General features: G+C 41.0%; 1 protein-coding gene across 1 annotated transcript in view; it reads left to right on the top strand.

Moving 5' to 3' along the window:
• Positions 1–2897, top strand: part of sh3tc2 (SH3 domain and tetratricopeptide repeats 2) — a gene marked incomplete at its 5' end in the record, with an annotated part of 34771 nt that extends 31874 nt beyond the window's left edge. The window contains 4 exons of the mRNA XM_080034969.1: positions 19–141; positions 260–410; positions 1044–1240; positions 1964–2897. Of these exons, the coding sequence (XP_079891095.1) occupies positions 19–141; positions 260–410; positions 1044–1240; positions 1964–2836 (1344 nt within the window). The 3' untranslated portion in view covers positions 2837–2897. The remainder of the gene's footprint in view (positions 1–18; positions 142–259; positions 411–1043; positions 1241–1963) is intronic.
• Positions 2898–27585: the final 24688 nt, after the last annotated feature.

Here is a 27585-nt window from a genome sequence, read left to right on the forward strand (position 1 = left end):
TTATCATTTGATTGACAGGCAGCAGTGAAGACAGCGCTGAGGATGAACGACCCTCACTTTGCCATGAGCATCTACGAGGAGGCCGGAGACGTCTACTTCAAAGGCCACAGGAACCGCATGGCTTCACTGCCTTTCTTCAGGGTGAGAGGACCAAACCATACTAGTTATTTTATTTTGATCCATTTAGTGATTTTTAAATGTTTATTGTGGCTCCATTCATTTCATTCAATTGAAATAATATTCTCATATTTGGTTTCAGGATGGCAGTCTGCCATTTGCACGCAGCATCCAGGACGTCCACTCCGAGTTCCGCTTGTTGAGTAAGCTGACTGAGCTGTTGATGAAGCAGGGAGAGCAGGAGGAGGCTCTGCAGTACGCAACGCTGGCTGTTCACGTCGCCAACAAGACAGGTATACAATACAGTACAAGCACATCCTTTACCACTAGAACTAGTAATGCTAATAAAGTTACATTTCATTTATAAGGCACTTTTTAAAAACACGCGGGTACAAAGTGCCTCAGGCACACATTTAAAAACAAATACTTGCAAACAAATAAATAAAGATGATTTACAATATAGAAACACAGTACAAAAAGGCATAGCTCTTAACACAAAGGCTATCTAGCATCATCTCAGATCCATAAGTGTGATAAAATATGATAAAAACCATTAAAACAGACATTGGGAAGGATTTTTACCTGCTCCGCCATACACATTCACCCATCTGTCGCTCTGCATGTGCACTGGCAGTGAGACAGGTGCCGGTTTGTAGTGTTCTCTCTTCTTATTGGTTATCAGTAAAAGGTTCACTGAAAAGTTTATTTTTCTGATTACATGGAGAGCGAGTGACTGAGAGATCGGCTTTATTAAACGCGCACACTATGTACGTAATCACTGTATAAATAAAGAGCGATTCAACACTTATATTAACATAAAAAATTGCTTACTTCACCTTTAAAGCATGCTTTTGTCGATGCACACAGACGTCACGCAGAAAGTATGTCCGGCCCTTTCAGGTGACACCATTGTTGTATTTCCTCAGGTGTGCGTGTGAATGAGAGAGCAGCGTACCACCGGCTGGCTACAGTCTACTACAGCCTTCAGCAGTATGAGATGTCAGAAAACTACTACCTCAAGTCCCTGTCCCTCTGTCCGCCCGCACTGCATCACCCGACAGAGGCTCGCTACTACACCATGCTGTACTGCAGACTGGGCAACTTCACTCTACACAATCTGAAGGTACAGGAGACCAATTTGTCTTTGTATTTGCATGGACTAACAACACTCTGCCGATGTCTCCATCTTATACCTAAATATGCAACGAACATTAGTTCACCAAAATACCCGTTTTAAACCTCTTATCTATCTATCTATCTATCTATCTATCTATCTATCTATCTATCTATCTATCTATCTATCTATCTATCTATCTATCTATCTATCTATCCATCCATCAAGTCAATTCAATGGGGCTTTATTATAATGGAAAAACAGAAGTAGACATTTGATCAATTTGAAACAAACGAACAAACTAAATCAAATAATTAAATTGTAATAAGAATGTACAATATTTACATATAAATAGCTATTACAAACTTACAAATATAAACTAAACAACTACATTGTGTGGGGATGTATTTGTGTGCATGTGTGTGCAAGAAAATAATATATATATATATTAAAGAATATATATTAAAGAATGATTTAAGAAAAAGTCTATATGGGGGCGCCCTTAGGTCAGTTGGTAGGGCGTCCCCCCCCCCCCAGCAGCAGACCCGGGTTCGATTCCGCCCGCGGTCGTTCTCTGCATGTCACTCCCCTCTCTGCCCCATTTCACCTCTGTCTCTCTGCACTATCAATAAAGCATAAAAATGCCCAAAAAATATCGTAAAAAAAAAGAAAGTCTATGGTGTTTATGTTATGAATGAACTGTGCTCTCTCTCTCTCTCTCTCTCTCTGCAGGATGCATTTGATGCGGTGGGCTACTTCCACTTGGCCCTGGCAGCAGCCCTGGAGGACCAGGCCAACCCTGAAGGCCTTTACGTGGTCTACATGAAGCTGGCTGAGATCCACGGCAGCTACCTGCCCGACGCCCAGCTGTGCCAGCTTTACACAGAGCGAGCCCGCGGACTGAAGAGACTACTGTCTGGGGGGGAAGACACTTCTGTTGGAGAGGACAACATGGAACAAGCCGACAATGCGGAGCCTTGCCAACAGAATGATATCGACGCCGATATGGAACCTACACAAAGTTTGGTCAAGAGAAATGGCCTTTTCACGCCTTCGTGTGACGAAGAAAAATGCAAAGGGAACACATTTACAAGAGCTTGTACGATCCATGGACACACGGACAATATATCTGCAGACACTCATATTGAAGATACAAATGAGAATAAAGATCAAAATGTTAATCTTCAGACTGATACAAATGACTCTTTTATGGACGCGCTTGGGTCTGAAGAGGAAACCATGGCCAGTCAGTCATACAGCGACAGTAACTTCACTGAGTCCTTTGACACGGCTAAGGAGCAGATCTCAGACTCCAGCAGCTCCACTGACACTCTGTTGACTACCAACCAGAGCATGCCAACACCTGTTCATCACACAAGACACACAGAAGACGCCAACAATACAAATCCTGATATTCAGGATGAACTTAAAGACACCGATTCTAACGCCGATCCCATTCAAATAGATGGGAGTCTTGAGGTCAATCAGTCGAATTCTGACCAACTGGAGACTGTCAGCAGAACTGTTGAGGAACCTGGAAGCGCGGACATAAGATCAGGAGACCCACACAGTGAACATATGGACTCAGATGACTCCTACACATAGCCAAACAGTGGCACTTAACTATCTTCACTGACATTTCCTTTATCCGGTCAAACATGTTTCTTGATCGGAAAACTGACCCCCAACGTTCCAGCCACATGGCACTTATTGTAGGAAAAAATATGATGTCAGATACTTACTTTAAAAGCATGTGCCTTTTTGTATAATATGGTGTTTACGAAAGTGTATGGTGCATGAAGTACATGTTTTTTCCAAGTGTTTGTTTTTGTATCTCTGGAAGGTATGACTGAAACATAAAGAATGTTATTTTGTTTGCCGAGTGTAGACGTGTGCTTTTGTCCGTTCACATATTGGAGACATACGGTAAGATTTTAAGTAATTTATTAGCTAAAATCAATATCCTCGTTCATAAATATATCCTCATTGGTGTGAAATCACCGCCAATAATCTGAATTACAGATATTAATATTACATTTTGTACCTTGAGCAGGTAGGTCTTACGCCCCGTTTCCACATACACGTGTTTTTCGTATCCGTGCTTCCGTAAATTTACAGATGGGATCGCTAGTGTTCTACGCAAGGACATGAATTTATTTACGGACAGCCAAAAAGATGGGGGAACGAATGATCATGGCAGTGTTCAGGAGACCGGTCCTCTGGAACATGCAAATTGATATATACAGGGACAAAAACGAGACCAACCAGGCTTGGAAAGAGATCGGCGAGGAGTTTGGCCTGCCAGATACTTACATGTTTTGTGAAATATATTTAAATAAAAAGAGCGGGTGACCGTTGATAGCGGGTTGACCAATTCATGTTAGCTAACAAGTTTTAAGCCAATTATGCCTTCTTACTTAAATATAATCAATACAGCTGTATTGTTCATAAATTGGTTATTATGACAGGTATTTTACCCCCTAGCATAGTGTTATAAATATCCCAATTTACTCAAGCATGACAAAATAGGGTAGGCCAGATTACTTTGAAATGTTTAATGTTGAAAAGTAACCTTTTTTTATTGTCTTCCCAATAATATGGAATATGTTGCTATACCCAAACCTGATACTGTAGTATACTGTACTGTAGTACAGTGGTTTTCTTTTAGCCAAGCATAAATTGAATGAAGTAATATAAAATCATAAGATCATTATAATTCTTATTGTAATGTAGTTATCTGAAAATTGCAGTTATTATTTGAAATGGCAACAACTTAAAATCTATTTCCCTTGTGCTCTCACAGAAAAAGACTGCAAGAAAAGGTGGCGCAACCTTAGGGATAGGTATGTGAGGGAGAGGAGGGAGGCTTCCATAGATAGTATAATAAAGGAGGCGTCAGATGCCACAGCCAGTGGCAGCGCTGCCAGCAGCCCTGGTGCCATGCAGGACTGATGGCCTTTATAGACCCCTTCGTCGCATCAAGGATGACCACAAGCAACATGCCTGAGAGCAGTTGTGAGAATGGTGTGGATGAGAGTGAGATTGAGAGTGTGCATGAGAGTGAAATGGAGGCCTTCTTACCAACTCCAGCATGGAAGATTTTGTTAATTTGAGTGTGACTGAGAGTGTGATGAATGAGAGTCTGGTGAAGGATAGTGTGGTGAATGAGAGTGTGGTGAATGGGACTGTGGTGAATGAGAGAGTGAATGTGCAAGTGAATGCAGGTCGGGCTGCAGGTGCTGCTGTAGCTCTGGGCAGGAAGAGGAGGGCTGGAAGGGCAGAGGCACCCAACTCAGCTTTTGAGCAAAACCTCATGCTCACCCTGGAGAGAACAGCTGGCCCCAGTTTTACTACTATTCCTGTCGTGGATGAGGACCATCATTTCCTGCTGAGCCTCCTGGCATCACTGCGGCGGCTGGAGCTTAGTAAGATACAGCGCCTCATGTATGAGGCAGAGTTTCAATGTAAATCGGCAATGGTTACAATATACCTGTTAATTGTTATTGCAAATATTTCCCTGACTTGATCGACGTGTCACTATAACCTGGCTGTTCTGTCTTTTTGTCATTTGGCTTTTTCAGAACAAACTCCTGTGACCTGGTGACTCCTGTGGCCTGTTCTTTTAATTCAAAATCATTCCATTTTACAGTTACATTTTTTTAAATTAAATAAAATCACTGTATGAATTAAGATTGTTTATGATTTGGTTCTTTTCACTTTAAAGTAAATAAGACAATGTTACAAGTGCTCATAGAGCAAATTATATGACAAGATGGGCACAAACAACAAATAATTTACTTTATCAGCCTGAAAAAATATCCTATCATATATGCAAATATTTATTCATAACACATTGAGGATGTGTATTCAGAAAAGTATACTGTACAAATTCATGTGGGTTTTAGGGACTGAGTATGCAAAGTTTGCTCTTTATTGATGTCAGTGTTTTTATGAAGATGATTGGATCAAACTATTGTATTCTGCCATGAAACCTCGCCAAGCAGCGCTGTTGAAATAGGTCATGAACCTCTCCCTCTCCTGCACCATTTCCTTCGTGGAGTTGTTAGTTCCAAGACGCCTGCCTCCTTCCAAGGGGACTGCTTCGTCAATTGATGGAGGAGTGGCCTCTGTTGACCTCAGCAGGTTGCCTTTACGCAGGCTTCAACATGCTCAGGATTTTGCCCCATCACTCGATAGTACATACGGAACCTGGATGCAAGGATCCCAAAGGCACACTTGACCACCAGACGAGCCCGAGACAGACGGTAGTTAAACAACCGCTTCTGCCTTGTCAGGTTGTTTCCAGGGTAGGGCCTCATGATGTGCTTCTGCAGAGGGAAGGCCTCGTCCCCCACAAACACGTGTGGCATCTCACCAAGCTCGGGAGCTCCAGGAAGGCTTCTGTCAGCTGGGATGTGGAGTGTGCCTGCTTGAAGGGCTTTTCCGAAGGCAGATGCTTTCAGGGTACCGCCATCACTCCCTTTCCCATAGGCATCGACGTCCACCATCCTGAAACAGTAGTTTGCATCCACTACTGCCAGCAACACAATCGAGAAGGTCCCCTTATACAGTCATATGAAAAAGTTTGGGAACCCCTCTCAGCCGGCATTATAATTGACGCTGCTTTCACAAAAAAAATATAAAAGTGGTATGTCTTTAATTTACCAGAAACAGCTAAGTACTGGGATGTTTTCCAAACAAAGATTTTTTGAAAAGCAGTATTTGGTTGTATGAAATAAAATAAAATGTGAAAAACTGGCTGTGCAAAAATGTGGGTACCCTTGTGGTTTTGTTGATTTTAATGCCTGTAACTGCATGTAAAACTGATTACTTTAAACACAAAGTTGGTTGGATTATGTTGTTAAGCCTTGAACCTCATAGAAATGTCTGTTTAATCATGAGAAAATGTATTTTAGGTGCCTAAATGCAAGTTGCACTTCTCTTTGAATCTCTGCTGAAGTGAGACAGAATGGGATCATCAAAACAGCTCCCAAAAGATCTGAAAAACAAAGATTGTTCATTGTCATGGTTTAGGGGAAGGCTACAAGAAGCTTTCCCAAAGGTTTCAATTGTCAATTTCGACTGTAGGGAACGTTGTCAGGAAATGGAAGGACACAGGCACAGTGGCAGTTAAACCCAGGCATGGCAGACCAAGAAAAAAACAGGAGCGGCATAGGTGGAGGATTGTGAGAATGGTTGCACACAACCCACAGATCACCTCCAAAGACCTGCAAGAACATCTGGCTGCAGATTGTGTATCTGTACATCGTTCAACAATTCAGCGCAATTTGCACCAAAACATCTGCTTTTTATAAAGACCAAATAACTTAATTTTTGTCTCATCAGTCCAAAGCATTTTCTTCCAATATGAATCTGGCTTGTCTAAATGAGCTTTTGCATACTCCATGCAACTGTATCTGTGGCGTGGGCGCAGAAAGGGCTTCCTTCTCATCACCTGGCCATACAGATGTTTTGGTGCAAATTGCACTGATTTGTTGAACCATGTACAGATACACAATCTGCAGCCAGATGTTCTTGCAGGTCTTTGGAGGTGATCTTTGGGTTGTGTGCAACCATTCTCACAATCCGCCGCATATGCCGCTCTTGTACTTTTCTTGGTCTGCTAGACCTGGGTTTAACTGCAACTGTGCCTGTGTCCTTCCATTCCCTGACAACGTTCCTTACAGTAGAAATTGACAATTGAAACCTTTGGGAAAGCTTCTTGTAGCCTTCCCCTAAACCATGATAATGAATAATCTTTGTTTTTAAGATCTTTTGGGAGCAGTTTTGATGATCCCATTCTGTCTCACTTCAGCAGAGATTCAAAGAGAACTGCAACTTGCATTTAGGCACCTAAAATACATTTTCTCATGATTAAACAGACATTTCTATGAGGTTCAAGGCTTAACAACATAATCCAACCAACTTTGTGTTTAAATTCATCAGTTTTACATGCTGTTACAGGCATTAAAATCAACAAAACCACAAGGGTACCCATATTTTTGCACAGCCAGTTTTTCACATTTTATTTTATTTCATACAACCAAATACTGCTTTTCAAAAAAAATCTTTGTTTGGGAAACATCCCAGTACTTAGCTGTTCCTGGTAAATTAAAGACATACCACTTTTATATTTTTTTTGTGAAAGCAGAGTCAATTATAATGCCGGCTGAGAGGGGTTCCCAAACTTTTTCATATGATTGTAATTGTGGTACATGGAACAGGGTGGAGCCCGGATCGTGACTTGTTTACCATCTATCGCACCAATGCAGTTGGGAAAGTCCCACTGCTTCTCGAACTCCTCTGCGATGGCTCTCCATTCCTCCTCTTTTGGCATCTGCATGTGAGTTCTCACAAAGCCGTCCCAGATGGCATTTGCGACCTCTGGCACGATGCATGAGATCGTGGAAACAACAACCCGAAAGCTGTACCCCAAGGACTTGTAGGAGTCCCCTGTTGCCAGGTATTTAAAATCAGAAAGTCAAAAATAATGTTATATTACAGGTAATTTACTATTAAAGGCTGCAGTGATTTTGATTACAATGTAATCAATGCTTAGACCAGGGGTGTCCAAACTTTTTTCACTGAGGGCCACATACAGAAAAATCTACGAAGGGCCGGGCCACTTTGCAAAAATAACACATTTATCAGGACATGTAGCTGCTCTGATGTTTAGTTTCATAGTGTTTTCATAAATTGTAATCCTTCTTCACGGCAACACTTTACTTGCACATTAAACAGATACATTCCCCCTCTTGTTAAATGCCATTGATACACCCAGTGTTTTCTGCTTTTGCGTCCAATGTCCAGCTGGGTGAAAATAGTAGTCAGCCGAGATCCCGCCCCTCCAAGGGGGGTCCGGGGGTATGCCCTATTGGAGAAAGACACATGGATTTTCCATAATAATATTAATTTAAAATAAAATATTATGCAGGGTCCCCTGGGATGGGCTTGGAGCTCTTTTTCTTTTTTGGGACATATTTCTCTGTAATATAATGAGTGCATTTAAATTATTTAAAAATTAAAAGGGCCATATTACATTTTATTTTTAAAATGTGCCACGGGCCAATCAATCAATTTTGAAACCCTGCACAAGCGGGTTAACTAAGAAATGCAAAAAAAAAAAAATGTTTTTTTTTTTTTTTTTCAAAGGGCCATATTACATTATATCTTTAAAATCGGCCGAGGGCCAGTTTGGACACCCCTGGCTTAGACATACCACACACATCTTGCTATTGACAAGCTGTAAGTTGTGCTGTTTTCTGTATTCAATACATATACTATAAATATTTAGTAAATGTCAATATGAACATTTCCTGATCTGTTTATATGTATATATATATATATATAAAAAAAAAATCCGATAGCTAAAGACTACACATTTCAAGGAGACAAATATCACCAAATATTAATGTCAACATCTGATGGCATTACTGTTATGTGTGTGTGTGTAGTAGGCTATATTAGTGTGTGTGTGTGTGTGGCCTATATCTCTTTAATAATATAATATAAAGTATTTCGAACATAAAACATGCAAGCTTTTTATTTTGACTGACATGTTCATATCGCCTGGCGGTAGGTGGTATCCTGCCGAGCGATTTTTGGACCCACGACGGACAGAACAGAATCAAACAGCAGCTTGGGCAGTCGGAAGAAGTTCTTGAAAGCATCTCCATCCCCGAGTCGCAGCTCCTGGACCAGCCGGTGATGAGCTCCAAACTCCAGGGGCCTCATTTATAAAGCTTGCTGCGCACAAAAACCTTGCGTAGACGGCAGAAATGTGCGGTGGCAAAACGGTGGTATTTATAAAATAATTATTTGCGGAGAAATGTGCGTATTCCCACGCCAACTTTTGACCATGTGTAGAGCTAGGTGTTCCTGACTCGGGGAATCAGCGACACTCAATGGCAACACCACGAAATAAAGCTCTGTCATCAGAAAAACACACATATCCTTGTGAGATGCATGGCACCCAATATATTTCATCGATTATATGTGCGTAGGGAGCCCGGGGGCAATTGTAACAGGGGGCAATTGTAACAAATCAAATTTCTCCAATAGGAAATAAAGTAGCCTAGATCCACAACATTTATTTTGCACATGTATTTTGATGATGTCTCTCTACATACCAAAGGAAAAATTGATATCTCCTTTTGAAAATATTTTTTCAGAAAAAACTCATTTCTGAGGTACGAAAGTAAAAAAAAAATCTACGGTATGTTTCTCATAAAGTTTTACTGTTTCATTTACATTTAATAAAATCTGTTTTGTTTTGATTACCTTTCTGTTGTGAAATATATGACATCTTTGTTTAACACTTTGTTACAATTGCCCCCGACACTATAACAATTTTGCTTTGTTTGTTAAATACATTAAAATAGATGATTTATATGAAATTATATGATGTAAAAATGTATTTGTACACTTCATATACTCATGTATTCACATAGTCTTTTGCCTCTCAGCCTAGGGGCCGGGGTTAAATCCCCACCAAGAGCAAAAAGGAAAACAAAATTAACCTTAGATACTACCATAATGCTTGAGAATACTTAATAATATACATATTTGAAGAAATATATATAAGTCTGGGGTATGAATATAAACATTTCCGGGGCATTTGCGGCATCCTAAATTGGACCAATCAGAAAGGAGAGTTCCGCACGCGCTCAGTTAGGGGCTCGTCCAAGAAACTGATGTCATTCCGAGGCCAGAGCTCAAAGGTTGAAGCTGTTTAGCCTATGTCAAGATTTTTAAAAGGGATGTCAAAAAAAATTTAACTACAGAATTGTTCTCACTGTTTAAACCTTCAAATGTCATTACCATATTTGAATGAATTAAAATATCAGTAGGCTTAGTTTTGATAATAAATAGCCTATTGTTCGCAAAAATATTTGTCAAATGTTAGCTAGATTCACCGTTTTAGCTAGCCTTGTGTAGCCTAGCCTTCAATCGTTCTCGAAACCATCATCACACTGTCTGATTAATTAGGCTCATCACAATAGAATAGGTATCTTCTAATACAATTTGGGTTAAGAGCCTACTGACTACCATTACTTCTTTTGTTTTTATGAACAACTTGTTTTTAAAAAAGAGATAATAATTTGATACATTTTACAAATATACAAAGTGGACTTACAAACTATTTGTCCACAGCATGCCTAGGTTCAGGCCAAGAAAAACTTCAAGAGGAGTACCACTGTCCTTACTGGAGATTGCCATACATGATGTTTCCAGAGGCATGTCGGTGAGGGCTGTGGCTAAGTCGTATGACATTTGTCATGTGACCTTGTCCCGCTTCATAAAAAAAAACAGAAGTCTCAGACAGGTGAAGGAACAGTGACACCCACTGTAGGCTACAACCCTGCCAGTAAAGTTTTCACTGCAGAGCAGGAGATCGAGTTGGTGCAATACCTGAAGGAAGCATCTGACTTGTATTATGGGTTGTCACCTAAAGAGGTAATGTCCAGTTACACTACCGCATATTTTACGAGCCATGTTTTATATATGTACACAGATGTTGATTGATATTCATTTTTTATTCACAAAACTTACACTCAACAAAAATATAAACGCAACACTTTTGTTTTTGCTCCCATTTTTCATGAGATGGACTTAAAGATCTAAAATTCATTCCAGATACACAATATTACCATTTCTCTCAAACATTGTTCACAAATCTGTCTAAATGTGTGATAGTGAGCACTTCTGCTTTGCTGAGATAATCCATCCCACGTCACAGGTGTGCCACATCAAGATGCTGATCTGACATCCTGATTAGTGCACAGGTGTGCCTTAGACTGTCCACAATAAAAGGCCACCCTGAAATGTGCAGTTTTGTCTCACAGCAAAATGCCACAAGCATTGAGCGAGCGTGCAATTGGCATGCTGACAGCAGGAATGTCAACCAGATCTGTTGCTCGTGCATTGAATGTTCATTTCTCCACCATAAGCCGTCTCCAAAGGCGTTTCAGAGAATATGGCAGTACATCCAACCGGCCTCACAACCGCAGACCACGTGTAACCACACCAGCCCAGGACCTCCACATCCAGCAGGTTCACCTCCAAGATCGTCTGAGACCAGCCACTGAGACAGCTGCTGAAACAATTGGTTTGCATAACCAAACCATTTCTGCACAAACTGTCAGAAACCGTCTCAGGGAAGCTCAACTGCATGCTCGTCGTCCTCATCGGGGTCTTGACCTGACTCCAGCTCGTCGCCGTAACAGACTTGAGTGGGCAAATGCTCACATTCGATGGCGTCTAGCACGTTGGAGAGGTGTTCTCTTCACGGATGAATCTCGGTTTACATTGTTCAGGGCAGATGGCAGACAGCGTGTGTGGCGTGGTGTGGGTGAGCGCTTTGCTGATGTCAATGTTGTGGATCGAGTGGCCCATGGTGGTGGTGGGGTTATGGTATGGGCAGGCATCTGTTATGGACGAAGAACACAGGTGCATTTTATTGATGGCATTTTGAATGCACAGAGATACCGTGATGAGATCCTGAGGCCCATTGTTGTGCCATACATCCATGAACATCACCTCACGTTTCAGCAAGATAATGCACGGCCCCATGTTGCAAGGATCTGTACACAATTCTTGGAAGCTGAAAATGTCCCAGTTCTTGCATGGCCAGCATACTCACCGGACATGTCACCCATTGAGCATGTTTGGGATGTGCTTGACCGGCGTATACGACAGCGTGCACCACTTCCCACTAATATCCAGCAACTTTGCACAGCCATTGAAGAGGAGTGGACCAACATTCCACAGGCCACAATTGACAATCTGATAAACTCTATGCGAAGATGATGTGTTGCACTGCATGAGGCAAATGGTGGTCACACCAGATACTGACTGGTTCTGAGTCCCCAGACCCCCAATAAAGCAAAAAAATGCACATTTCAGAGTGGCCTTTTATTGTGGACAGTCTAAGGTACACCTGTGCACTAATCATGATGTCAGATCAGCATCTTGATGTGGCACACCTGTGAGGTGGGATGGATTATCTCAGCAAAGCAGAAGTGCTCACTATCACACATTTAGACAGATTTGTGAACAATGTTTGAGAGAAATGGTAATATTGTGTATCTGGAATGAATTTTAGATCTCATGAAAAATGGGAGCAAAAACAAAAGTGTTGCGTTTATATTTTTGTTGAGTGTAAATTCCAACAAGAGCCTGGTATGTGACCTGTGGCACGGCCCCACCAGAGGGCGCTGCCTTGCAGGGCAGGATTATAAACTAAAGTTTTTCAGTGTCAAAAATGTCATCGAGCATAAGTTAATAATAAATTAATTGTTAATCATTTATTAAATGTCCGCAGTTTTAATTTGATGAACGCAATTGTCTTACTTTTTGTAGTGTAGTAGTTGTGTGTGAAATAGTTTGTTGCTCCGTCTCATCTGTTCCGCTCGGTGGGGCCCAGCCGAGATGGCCCTGCTGCAGTGTAGCGGACTGGGTGGGGAGCTGCTGCGCGAGCATTTAGTTTAGTTTAGTTTAGTTTAGTTTAGTTTAGGCAAGGCAAGGCAAGGCAAGTTTATTTATATAGCACAATTCAGACACAAGGCCACTCAAAGTGCTTTACAGGGGCAAGATTATAATACATAAAACACATTATAAAACATTTAAAAGCGAATAAAAGAAGCAAAAAAATAAATAAATTAAAACTCGATTTAAAAACATAATAAAAGAAGCAAATAAAATTAAAATTGCAGGTTAAAATGGAAACAAAAAAGGCTTCAGACTCGATTTAAAAGAACTGAGAGTTGCAGCAGACCTCAAAGTTCTCTGGGAGTTTGTTCCAGATTGTTGGTGCATAAAAACTAAAAGCTGCTTCTCCTCGTTTAGTCCTAACTCTAGGGACTGTAAGTAGACCTGTCCCAGACGACCTAAGGGCTCTGGACGGTTCATAACTTATCAGCATATCAGTAATGTATTTTGGCCCTAAACCATTTAGTGCTTTATAAACCAACATCAGAATTTTGAAATCAATTCTTTGAGTGACTGGAAGCCAGTGTAAAGACCTCAGAACTGGGGTAATGTGATCCACCTTTTTGGTCCTAGTGAGGACTCGAGCAGCAGCGTTCTGAATTAGCTGAAGCTGTCTGATAGATTTTTTTGGAAGGCCAGCAAGGACACTGTTACAGTAGTCAAGTCTACTAAAGATAAATGCATGGACAAGTTTTTCTAAATCTTGCTGAGACATAAGCCCTTTAATTCTTGATGTGTTTTTTAGGTGGTAGTAGGCTGATTTATTAATTGATTTTATGTGTTTCTTGAAATTCAAGTCGGAGTCTACAACAACACCAAGATTTCTGGCTTGGGGTGTAGTTTCTAATATAATGGATGTAAGCTGTGCTCTGACTTTTAATTGTTCATCTTTGGCACCAAAGACAATTACTTCAGTTTTATCGTTGTTTAATTGAAGGAAATTTTGGCACATCCAATCATTGATTTGTTCAATGCACTTACTCAGTGCCTGTATCGGACTGTAGTCTCCTGGTGATATGGTTATGTAAATTTGTGTGTCGTCTGCATAATTATGGTAGCATAATTTGTTCTTATTCATAATCTGAGCTAGTGGGAGAATGTAGATGTTAAATAGAAGAGGGCCAAGAATGGAACCTTGGGGGACCCCGCATTCAATATTTGTCCGCTCAGATGTGAAATTGCCTATTGACACATAGTAGTCTCTATCCTTTAAGTAGGATTCAAACCAGCTTAGTACAGTTCCAGAAAGTCCAACCCAGTTTGCTAGTCGATCTAGTAATATGCTGTGGTCAACTGTGTCAAAAGCGGCACTGAGATCCAGTAAAACTAAGACAGAACTTTTGCCACTGTCTGTGTTTAAATGGATGTCATTGAGGACCTTAACCATAGCAGTCTCAGTACTGTGGTGTTGTCGAAATCCTGACTGGAAGACATCAAAGCAGTTATTCATTGCTAGGTAGTTATTTAGCTGTTGATAAACAGCTTTTTCAATGATTTTACTTAAAAATGGTAGGTTAGATACCATGAGTGATGTATCTAGATTGTTCTTTTTTAAGAGTGGCTTGATGACTGCTGTTTTCAGGGCCTGTGGGAATACACCTGTCTGAAGGGACATGTTGACAATTTGTAGAACATCTGAGGCCATACAGCTAAAAACAGTTTTAAAGAAGCCTGTGGGCAGAATGTCAAGGCAACAGGATGAGGAGTTCAGGTGTTGTATAATGTCCTCCAGGTTTTTGTGGTTTATAAGATAAAATTCTGTCATTGCATTTGAATTGATTTTAAGAGGGAACACATATGTTGAACTTGGTATTGATGCAGTGACAGCTTGTCTAATTTTGTGAATTTTCTCAGTAAAGAAGGAGGCAAATTCATTGCAGGCCCTCGTGGAAAGATGCTCAGACGCTACTGGCACAGGAGGGTTTGTTAATCTGTCGAAAGTAGCAAACAGGGCACGTGCATTGTTGTTGTTTTTGGTGATGATGTCAGAAAAGAAAGAATGCCTTGCATTTCTCAGTTCTGAGTTAAACGTGCACAGTTTCTCTTTGAAGATGTCATAATGAACCTGGAGATTTGTTTTTCGCCACCTGCGTTCTGCTTTACGGCACTCTCTTCTTTCTATTCTGACCTGCGGGGCATTTCTCCAAGGAGACCTTTTCTTACCAGAGACAACCTTCATCTTATTGGGCGCAATAGCATCTATAATACTTGTAAGTTTGCCGTTAAAGTTGTCTAAGAGCTCCTTAACTGAGTTACAGGGGAGGGGTGGTATCGAAGAAAATGCTTGAATGAATGTTTCACTGGTATTTTCTGTAATATACCGCTTTTTGATTACTTTTGACTGATCAATTGTGTGCACAGACATTGTACTCTCAAAAAATAAACAGGAATGGTCCGTGAGGGGACCCATATCTGCCACTGTTATGTCTGAAATGTTCGTTCCTCTGCAAATGATAAGGTCCAGCGTGTGCCCTTTGTTATGAGTTGGTTTGTCAACATGCTGATTTAGTCCAAAGTTGTCAAGGACACAGCACAGTTCTTTCGCACATCTGTCCTCTGGTTTGTCAGTATGAATATTGAAATCTCCGACGATTAATACACAGTCAAACTCAGTACAGATTACAGACAGCAGTTCAGTAAATTCATCAAAAAAGCTTGCATTGTATTGTGGTGGCCGGTAGATATTGATGAAAATAGCTCTAGAGGCTGAATTTAACTGTAGAGCCACATACTCAAATGAATCAAAATTTCCATAAGACATCTTTTTGCATTGTAGAGATTCTTTAAACAGAATAGCAACCCCCCCTCCTTTTTTATGCACTCTGGATTCACTCACAAAATTGTAATTTGCGGGGGTGGACTCTGAGAACAGCTGAGCTGTTATCTTGGTCTAACCAAGTTTCAGTTAAAAACATAAAATTAAGATTGTGCCTAGTAATAAGATCATTAATTAAAAATGTTTTACCTGCCAAGGATCTGATGTTTAATAAAGCTAAATTTAGTGTGTTCGAAGCATTGTCAGCCCGATTTATTTCAGCACACTGTGGCTGAAGAGGAATGCTTATCAGATTTGATACATTTACAGGATTTAAGAGTTTCCTGTTACTTGAGATACACTTTGAGAAACAGGGCCCCAGCTTATCCTGTGAGTCGTAGGCGTTAACTATGTAGCCGCGGCCCGGCACATATCAACAAGTGCTGACATCATCAGTCTCCCAAGCCTGATGATGATAACGTTGCGGTGGGATTGGAGGGGGTTTACGTGGCGGGGTGAAGAGCCGGGCGCTGTGGCTTAGATTGGCGAGTTGAGGGGGACGTTGACTGCTGGGGGTACATATGATTTCCTTAAATCCCAGATCAGGAGAGGATGGAGAAAGGGTGGTTGTAGGAGAGAAAGGAGGAGAGAGAGGTCGGCTTGGTGATGACCTGCGGGGTCCAGGGGAGACTGGGATGGGTGGAGCCCCCTCCTCTCTGCCCTGATATCTCTCCTGGTCTGAGCTGTCATCTGGGGCCGGCAGTTGTCCTTCGGCGCTGCTGCTACGCTGTGTTATCTTCTTCTCCTGGGCCTTGTCCTTGGCACGAACAGATTGGTGATGTAGGACGTACATCACGTTGGATGTGAATAGTTTGACTCCAGCCTTATTTAGACAAAGTCCATCTGTCTTAAAAAGCTGCTTGCGGTTCCAGAAAATGTTAAAATTGTCAATAAAATGCACTGAGTGGTCAGGGCACGCAGTTGAAAGCCATGTGTTCAGTGCTAACAGTCTAGTGAATCGCTCAGGTCCTCTTCTGATTGGTGGCAGAGGACCACTGATAAACACCTCAGCATTCAGTGAGCTGACCGTGTTCAGGAGATTCTTAAAGTCCTGTTTCAACATTTCAGACTCTTGTTTTACAACATCATTTGATCCGATGTGATGTTCTTTACAGTTGTGTGTGCAGCTGCAATTTCCAGGATTCTCTCTTCTAGGTCCGACACCATATCATTTGGAAAGCAGAGTACTTTGGTATCAACACTAAACATGCTTTTCATATCTCTAGCAGAAACATCTCCAACAATCAGGTTTTCAGGCCCGGTCGTTAGCTTGGTTAGCCCGGTTGTTAGCTCTCTCTGTGGCTCTTGGCTTTCGGGCCTTACCTTGTTGTGTGAAGGCGCTATGCTATCTTGGTCATCAGAGGGAAATCCAGGGACTTGCATCAGTGGAGTAAACCGGTTCGACACTTGCACACTTGTTTGCTGTGGAAGTTTGTTGTTGTTACCTCTCTCCCTTGCAGTAATCCATTGCTGCGGCCTCCGAAGCGCGGGGGTTGAGGAGGCACCGTGCCTGAGTGATAACGCAGGCCAGCCATCCAGATCAGTCATCTCATGGTGCTCGGCCCTGCCGGTTATCCGTCCTCCCTTTTCCAATCTCTTTGGCCTTCCACCAAGACGATTCCAGGGAGGGTTATCACTAACCTGGACACGGCCCTTTTGTTTCTTCATAGCCTTGTCGGTGCTAGTTAGCTGTGCGTTAGCTCGATCTTGTCCACTGTTTAAAGTCACTGGTAGAGTGGTGTCGTTCCCACATAGTCCATTCACTTCAATGTTCATTTCTATTCGATTCATTTTTGTTTCCAGTGCTGTAATCCTCTGTAGGAGTGTTTGATAGTCCTCGTTAGATAAGGGAAGCATCTTGCTGCTAATTAGCTTTAGCTGAGCGCCTCGCTTCCAGTCACCACAGGCTTGTCCTGTTGTTAGGCCCCCCCTCACGTTCTATTGAGAAGGTCGTAAAAGTGTCCAAAAATGCCTGTAGTATCTATAAAAGTAAAAATAAATTACAGTCCCTTTGATTTGTATGTATCCAGGACCTGCTGCTAAATTTATTATCGAGGAAAAATAAGAATGTAAGCAAAAAGTGCAAGAGGAGGAGAGAGCAAGCAGAAAAGCGTCTGCACAGTAGGAAAGCAGGAAGCAACACTTTACGGCCCCCACACACATCCTACCTCTACTGCGCGTCTACCTCGCGTCTGCGTCTGACTTTTTGTCACAGACTGTGAAATCAACGTAGAGCGAGCACACATCCAACCTCAGACGCACTGCTGAGGCGCGTCGGAGGCACGTCTGCAGCGACGCTCCCCTTCACCTCAGGAGGCTCGCCTATTTTTTTTCTGAGAGCAGCGCGTCTCTTTCGCGTTTCTGTGCTTTAACTGATAGAGAAATACTCTGCTGACAGTCATACCAGCAGCATTCACTCTAGTTTACCCGGTGTGTTTATTTCAAAATAAAACATCCCTCAGTCGTATACGCGAATAATCCCTTTATTTCACGATTTAATTGTGCAATCAAAATCCGAGGGATTTAAAACCTAATTTTCAATTAGTTCTGGCATTTCATTTTTGGATAAATGACACATATAGAGATCCAATATAGTGAAGAAATAAAAAAGATCATGATGAGCGCAACAGTTTTCCGTTGCTCTATCTGTGTCTACGGCCTTCTTCTTCCCCGACCACACCCCCCTCTCTCTCTCCCGTATAAATCAGTAAAGTGATTTTTGAAATACTCTGCTGAGAGTCATATTGACTTCATACTGGCAGCTTTCGCTGTAGTTTCACCATTTCCTGGTGTGTCCCCTTCAAAATAAAACTTCCAACAAGCGAAAATATGGCAAAAAAAAAAGAAAAAAAATGGCAATGGGGCGCACGGATTACTGTCCAGACTCAATATAAATCATATGCATCATAGATGACATGAAATAACTTCATTTTTAATGGGAATTATCTATGAAAACTCTATGTAGAAAGATAGGGCTTTTAGAAGCAGCGCTGCAGCAGCAGCTGCTGAGACGTTGCATGTGTGTCCGAGAAAAGTCCGAGAGAGTCAGCAGTAAGGTAACGCGACGCGCTCCAGAGGTAGACGCAGGATGTGTGTGGGGCGCGTTAGGCAGTGGGGCCAGAAGTTTAGGGCCCCAGAGCGCTTCTCATTGGCTGATTTGTAGAAAGGGCAGGGTTTACGGCGGGAGCGGTCTAGATCTTGCTAGCTCAGCTAACGTAGTAATACAGTAATAACAAATTGACATTTCATTCATTCATTAAATGATGATGAATCGTGTTAAGTATCTGTCTGACTGTGCGATTTAGCACTTTACCACTAGAACAGAAGTTGGAGATAAAACGTTTGGGACCACATCGCCCGACGGATTTAAACATTATTCAAGAGAGAAAGGACAAGACACGTTGTTGTTTTGATCTTGAGTGTTTGATATTGTGAGATCTTGAACACTGCCATTTGATGGTGCTATTGATATAATAGCCAAATATATGTCGTCAGATTCGCGTTTGAGTGATGGCATTATTCAGCTGCAATTTTGATCCCCTCTGTCACTTGCTACTTTGTTATTGTTGTGATGGTAGTAATATGTGGTATACATGGATTGCGTTACAAGATTTTCCTGCATGGCCCCACCAGTTTCCAAACCGAAATCGCCACTGGTGCTGATATAGGCTAGGTTACTGTAGGCTATATTCACTGTATGGACAAGTGAGACACCCCCACCTCTCATGTGCTCTAAACAGACGCTTTTTTTATATTGGAAACTATGCAAGACTTAAACGTCCAAAGCCACGTTCCTCAGCATGTTAACACAGATGTTACAACATCAAGATACAAGATATGAGTGCTAAGAATTCGCTATTGATCTTAAATGATAAATCAAATAAAAAATCTTTATGGAAACACGCCTAGATAGATACAAAAAATTGTATGGGGGTGGTAGGATGGCCTAGAGGTAAGGTGGCCGACCAGTAACCATGAGGTCGCTGGTTCGATCCCCGGCACCGGACAGGAGGGTGTGAGTCGTAAAACTAGCAGAGGCTGGTATTGTGTCTACGGTGCCCACCATCTCTACCATTGTGTCCTTGAGCAAGACACTTAACCCCAAAACTGCTCCAGGGGCGCTGCACTGCGGCTGACCCTGCGCTCTGACCCCCTCCGAAGTGTGGTAACTTGAGAGGGGATATGCGAAAAGACAAATTTCAATGTGCCTCGTGTACAACTGACAAATAAAGATAACTTAACTTATACAAAAAATTATGAAGATTTCTCCAGTAATCTGCTCTTAAAGAGAAGATCTAGTGTTCTGACACTTCCTTCATTCACTCTTCACATTAAGATGAAAACATACTCAGAGTATGTTCAAGCAAACCTACCAGCGAGCAGGTTAGGTTTGCTGAGTCTGTTGCCCTGAGTAACTGACTCACTGAAACGGAAAACTCAGAGTACCCACTTACTCTGAGTGTCCACATATGTAACCTGCTTTCTGAAACAGACCCCAGTCTACATGAACTATCTCTTATTTTGTTTTTCTTTATAACAGGTCAGCATATCGGCAAAAAAGGATCAGAGCAAGCAACTTTGGTTTGGTATTGGCAGCAGTCAAGCGGAAGTCCTACCCTCCTTCCTTATTTAAAACACTGCTTGGCCAGTACAACCTCAAACAAGGATCGAAAGTAAGTTTTAGGCTCCAGACTGTAGTATGGGATTATTTAAATTGACAGTATCTGTGTTCCTAAGAATACACTTAATAAAATAGTGGTCGTCAACATCAGCAGGTTTGGTGACTAATATAATTATTTTTTGTTTATTTCCCAAAGCATATGATTGGGGAATTCTCCATGAGCCGAGGGCAAAGCAGCAGTATACGGAGAGCACTAGTGTCGTCATCCAGGAGAGGGGTTTGTTCCTTTCGGACAGTGGCCTGCTCGGTGGATCTCCAGATGGGGCGGTGTCTGACAACTGCATTGTGGAAGTGAAATGTCCATGGTCAGCCAGAACAAAGACTATCCGACAGGCAGCAGAGAATAGGGAGTTTTATCTTTACTTGGACCAAGTGACTGATACCCTGACACTAAAACCGACACACAACTATTAGCATCAAATCCAGGGCAACCTACATCTCACTGGAACAAGCAGCTGTCACCTAATTGTATGGACTCCTGTGGACCTTGTCATCCTTCCCATCCTCAAACACCCATCATGGGCCATAAACATCAACACTCAGGAGACATCTGGAGAGTGTTTCCTTCTTAAAACTATGTTCTGTCATAGTTTTAAGTCAACCATCGCATATAGAGCAATGACACGTTCATTAATGTTTTTTGGTCCATTTTTTGGTACAGAGATTAATTAATAATTTGTAAAGTAGGTACATTTTATATACACTTTCACTACTGAAGCTGAATTTGATGATCTGTGAAAAATATATTTTTAACAAAGTTAACAACTTTTGTTTGTACAGTTATGATCAATTAAGTAGTTTGCACAGTTATGATACATTAAGTAGTTTCTACAGTTATTATAAATTAAGTCACACAATGTTTTTTGACAAATAAAATGTTTATTTATACAAACAGTAAAGAATGTATACTGTATTACTTTTGATATGTTTGAAGGGGAACATGTAGCACCTTGAAAAGGGGAGAAGTAAATAATCACGCTCGACACAGTGCTCTCTCTGTCGTGGCTTCATCAAGAATTGTATTTCTTTTTCAAAAGTATTTACATGGGTACATTGTTGTCAAAACATTGTTATCAAAACAAAAGTATCACAACATAAAATACACAATTTATTCACACTCAAATAGTAAACTCAACTGTCAAACTGTTTTCTTTACTTTCACATTTTTTCACTTAAGAAAAATCAAATGTAACGTGTAAATATGTATATAATGATCTATTAAACCTTAAACAAACTCAAATGAAGTACACTGAGATAAGTAAAATATTACACTTGTAGCCGTTGACCATTTCTGTTATCTCTTAGAGATTTGCATTGTATAGATCAGGGGTTCTCAAACTTTTGATAGCTGAGGGCCAATTTAGGAACCCAACATTGGACCGAGGGCCGCCAAAGGAAAATGAAATAATTTCAATGGCCAGGTTGCGTCTTTACAGTTTACATGTAGCCTATTGGTCTTCATCCAGTAATGTGTAATTAACACATTTTAATGAATTAATGAAGGGCTAGGTTTCCCCCCAATGTAAAAATGAAAAATTTGAGGTTCAAACACTCCATTTTGTGCATTCTGGTTAATTTTTATGCAGTAATTTGTGTCTTCTGTATTCATTTATGGTGGACATGTTAAGGAAAAGACAACTAGCTCCCATTGTCGCAAATCTAATGGAATATAAATCAGTAAGGCACTGAGGCATTCAAATTCAAATATTTATTCTACTTTATTGTTCAAAATGTTCTGCACATTGAAAACGTATCACCTTTTGGAGTGTTTTTTGTAGGACTCACTACTCATGATGCAATAGCAGTGTTAACTATTATGACACTTTACACATTGGAAATAAACAGGGTGGGCTATCAGCAGTCAACAGGCAGATAGTTCCATGGCTATCAGCAGCCAGCTAACGTTAGCTTGTTAGCTAAACTTTAGGCAAAAGAGTTAGAAACCAGATAATGTTAGCATCCATCAGAAGTCAGTCAGAAGTCAGATTTATTTATTGTCATATGCACCGTTACAGCACAATGAAATTTGCCTTTCATTACACACCTCGCCAAGAAACATACAAGACAGTGACAATAACATGGGTGGACAGGAGAGAGTGTAACTGCAGGGTCGCAGCGTGCGCCGCGCCCCTCTTTCATGGAAGGAAAAGGAGAACAACAGGGGAAGATAGGTTAAAAAAAAAATGCAAATCTCGAACTACGTTCCTTATGGGAGCGCAGTGTGTGATCAGTGAAAAAACACCTTAGCACAAATAAGCAACATGATAAACACCACAAACAATAAGACTCGTAGACATTGCACATTAAAGGAACGGGTTAGGGATTTATGGGAAGGTAGTTGTCACAGCCCAGGCACCAGGGGGCGTACGCAGCCGACAGGCGCGCCCCACCCGCAGCTTCCGGTCCGTAACGAGGGAGGGAGAGGGGGTGGGCAGTCAAGAGGGCTTGAGTAGTCGGGATTGTGTGTGCTATGTGTTTACGTGTGTGTGTGTGTTCCATGAAGCTATCTCTGTCCAGACGTAGTGGGAGTCTACATGCGCCAGGTGTTATGAGACAGACCGTGGAGACGACCTCGAGGCCCGGTCACAGATAGAGTTCACGGGAGAAGTAGGTGATGGGAGGGTGGGGGTAGAGCGTCTCTCCACATAAACATCCCGGAGAGAAGAGATAACACCGCCAAGGACAGTGTGGGGAGCCGAATCGAGAGATTGTGATTTGTTTTGGTTGAGACTAGGCGTTGGAATGAAGCCTGTCTTACAGGCATCCTTAGACACTTAACCCAATGTAATTCACCTTGAAGGTGAGAAAGTGCATCGTATTGGGCTTAACTAGCTCACTATCTAACAACTTACATTGGGACCACTACACTGCCTGCTGCACTGCGGGAGGCTGACCAGCCGTCTGCAACGAGAGGCAGAGGCAAGCCGAACGTCGGCAAGTTTAAGATGATATGGTCCACTGTAGGGGTGTTATTATTAGTAATTGGGGAATGAATATAAACAATTAGGAGGGATATTTAAGTGTTTCGACCCCTGTACTGTTTTTACTGTTACGGGGGACGCATCCCCTCCGTGCGTTTCAATAAAAAAAAAAAATTAAATTAAAAAAATGTATTAAATATTTTTTTTATTATTTTTTTTTTATATAGACCCCTTACCTGTTTATCAACACGGCGGATGCGCGCGCTGCATAGCTGCAGAAAGAAAAATTGTTTGGCTGGTTGCCATGGTTACCCGTTTGGTTATATTGCAGTTGCGGTGTTTCTTTATAGGTCCATGGTGCTAAATAGCGATGTTGTCAGCTTACTAAAAACAGTTTATCAGCGAGTGATAACATTGGTTATGCGGAAACATTAACACTATTGAACGAGATAGTCTTAATGACCCATACGCGTTGCCGGCAGTTGAGTAGATAAATGATGAGAAGAAATGGCCCCGACGACTTCAGTGGCCGGACTGCTGTTGGAGAGTGACAGTAAAGACCGGCAGACAGACAGACAGAGAGAGGCAGAGATGCCTTTATTTCATAATTTTGCTTTTTGATTTAAAAGTGATCATAACTAGCCGTGATCATCTGTTTTTAGACTGACTCCTGCTTTCGGGGCCGTTGGGCTCACGATCCGACCAGCTTATCAGACCAGCTGTTTGAGACGGAGATGAAAAGGAAAGTGAAACTTATGGTGGAGCAGTTGAATAGTTAAATGAATAAATATTATAACCAAACACAATAATGTGTTGTGTTATCTGCTTTAGTAGCCTAGGCTAGCACATGTCGACCCCACTCGGTTTTTGTTTATTGATTTTTCCTAAATGGTATGATTTAGCCTACTTACCGGCTACACGTGTACACGTGCAAACCCCTACTGCCTAGTCAAACCATAGAGTCAAACACAAGGGAAGAGGACGGAGATGTATAACGTGGGTCATTGTAAATAAGCCTCCATTGCTTTCCATTGCTATAGCCTCGTCTCCGGTCACTGTCCTTATTGTAAACATTTCACAACTCATTTATGTAATTATACAGCGGTGAATTTGGGCATTTACTAGCTTTATCACCATTCAAACTAAAAATAAACGGTTTGTGCATCCAACAGCACAACAAGACATGATTGTGGCTCGTGTCGCTCTTGTCTCTTTCTGCAACGGACATGTGCAGTAGAGCGGGGAGTGACGCTGTGTGACGTAGACTGGTAAGGGGTCTATATAATTCATAAATCAATGGCGGCCCGCGGGCCGCACTTTGAGAACCACTGGTATAGATGAAACAAATCAATAATCAGGTCTAGGGGTGGGAAAAATAATCGATTTTCAGATTAATCGCGATTCTCTCTCGAACGATTCCGAATCGATTCATAAAAGTTAATAATCGATTTATTAAAAAAAAAAAACATTATTATTTTTTTACTAGTATTTAATATTAGTATTTCCTACGCCACTGCGCATGCACACCACACAAGTGCGAGTTGTTAAAAGTGGCGACAAAAGGGCAGAGCAGCAAACCCATATGACCTGCACTGGCTTTGTGTCTGTTTACGTTTTTGTATGAGAGCTGAATTCCAAGCCATACTTTTCGCACAATGTGTTGAAATGACATAGAAAAGAAAATTAAACTGAATCGTTTTAGTTTTTACATACTTCCATATTGTGTTGAAATGCAAGCTGCATTGATTATTGCACTGGTCATAGAAAGTCATATTTGTGGCAAGAAAAGCTTTTTTTCTAATACAATATTAGAGAAGGTAATTCATCTGTTGATTGTTTTTAATGATCATTACAAAAGTAGGAAGTGATTAGCAAACTCAGATGTGTATATAAATATATTTTTGAAAATCACACATAGGTATGTACGTAAAAAAAAATTGCATTGAGAATCGAATCGTTGACCTCGGAATCGAATCGAATCGTGAGGTGCCAAGAGATTCCCACCCCTAATCAGGTCTAAATAGCATTATATTACAACGTTATATATGCACCATGTATTTTACTTTAACCAACCTCAAACATGGTCGCATGGCGCACTCTAGTGGACATGGCGGAATAGCAGTTTAACAATTTAAGCTAGTCAATACAACAATTTCTACACAAAGCTTCTAACAATGCTTTTAGCCTCTAAATTCGGTCATAATGTTAACAAAACACACACGAAACATATAAGCAAACAAATTCTAAAATGTAAGACCATATTATACTCATATTCATACCTGAAAAAGGGAGAAGTAAATAATCACGCTCGACTTATTCAATTTCACGGAGAATGGGTGTCTGCAAGTTGGTTAGACACACACATACTTTCAGAACAATATTAATGCTTTTTCTAAACTGGTGTGGAATGTGACGCAAGATGTTGTAGAGTTTCAGTCTCTGGATAGAGCGCTCCACATGGATCCTTGCACAGGAGATTAGGTGGTTATTACTTTCCCAATAAAAACTTAAAGGCCTACTTCACCGGTTTGAATATGAAGGTGTATTGAATTCTGAGATCCTATGTAGTATAAATGTGCGAAATTTTTTTAAATCGGTTCATCCTAGCCTGAGAAAAGGCAGAAAGAGTGTTTTTTTAACCCTATATTTCTCTTTCTCGTGACATCACAGAAAGAGAAATATAGGGTTAAAAAAAACGTACTTTGTAAATATTACTGTGATGTCTTTTACTGTGACATCACAGTAATATTTACAAAGTACGTTTTTTTTTTAACCCTATATTTCTCTTTCTGTGATGTCACGAGAAAGAGAAATATAGGGTTAAAAAACCACTCTCTCTGCCTTTTCTCAGGCTAGGATGAACCGATTTTTTTTTTTTTGCACATTTATACTACATAGAATCTCAGAATTCAATACACCTTCATATTCAAACCGGTGAAGTAGGCCTTTAATAAGATATGCCTTTCACAAATACACTTTACTTTCTTTAAAGCCACGACTATTGTCTGTCTATACAAGCTGTTTTTGAGAAAAATTATTGAGTAATTTTCAATATAGAGACAAAACTCTTAACTAATGTATGCTGTATGCTAGGCTAATGTTAGCCTTCTGCTGTAGGCTAACCCTCACGTATATTCCATCCACGCCAGGTCGGACGGGAAAAAACACCTCAATATTGAAAATTACTCAATAATTTTTCACAAAACAGCCCGTAGAGACAGACAAGAGTCGTGGCTGGATATATATAGTGCTGCTTGTACCACTACTGCTTACAGTCAGACAGCTAGCAGCCTGCAGCTATTCAAATAAAATACTCTTTACAGTTTCCAACACACCAGTCAGTTTCACCATTTGTTTTTCACACAGGGACCTTCATTGCAGGTCTAATGTGAGTTCACAAAGATGAGTAGCAGGCGACAACAAACAGTCATTGTTGCCAAAGACTCCACAGCTCAAACGGTTAGCCTAAAGCTAACGGTTAAGCTAGCGGACGCTAACTAAACCCAGCGGCATTCTCTCATTTCAGTCAGTGTTGGTTATTATAGGAGGGATACGATAAAGGACATCACAGATATTCAACTAACAATGGGCCATAATTATTTAAAAAATATGACTACTTACATTTCGGACAGATGGTGTCTCAGTCTTCCTGCACACAGTCTCCTCCACAGTCCAGTAAAATGGCTTTAATCACACTTTTAGATTGCCAACACAGTACAGAAATAAACAACTGCTTATTTGAATACAAAAAAACTACAGACACTGACAGGCATAAGGATCGACCCACGGTGCAATAGGAACGATAGTAATAAAATAAAGTAGAATAAGATAAAGATAAACAGTAATTACATTAAATAAATTGTATTCTAGTCAATAGTCTTCCTGTAATGTTTCTATTTTTCGACAAGATTGAGGTTGTGTTAACACATATAGTTATTTTCTTGATGATCTAAGTGTGGAGGCATATTGATGATACAGCTAGACTCTAATACATGTAGTACCACTAGATGGCGGCCTGTATAGTGCAAGGACACCTGGTGTTGTCAGGTCAATTGTTAAAAAGGGCTTGTTTGAAACATAGATAGTTTGAACGCAACGTAACATACAGCTACTATTTTTTTTTAACTTTATTAACCACATAGGCCTACGTAGGCTATACAAAGATAATCAGCTAATGTGACTTGAGTTTACAGTTTCAAACAGAGCACTATTCCCGTGTATGCTTGACAATCATTGCATGTACAATAAATAAAACATTATACTTTATTACCTTCCACAAAATTGAAGCTGCATGGCTGCATGACTTCCCCAGGCCAGCGATGCAGGAGCACCCTGCTGTCTCCACTGCTCCCAGGCTTGTCACCAGTACCCAGGGAAAGTGCACTGGACTGCTGGACTGAACATCAGCCTTCAGAAATACCAGGTCCTCATTGACTTGGTGTAGTAA

The sequence above is a fragment of the Ammodytes marinus genome (assembly GCF_949987685.1).
Source record: "Ammodytes marinus genome assembly, chromosome: 10".
Taxonomy (NCBI): Eukaryota; Metazoa; Chordata; class Actinopteri; order Uranoscopiformes; family Ammodytidae; genus Ammodytes; species Ammodytes marinus.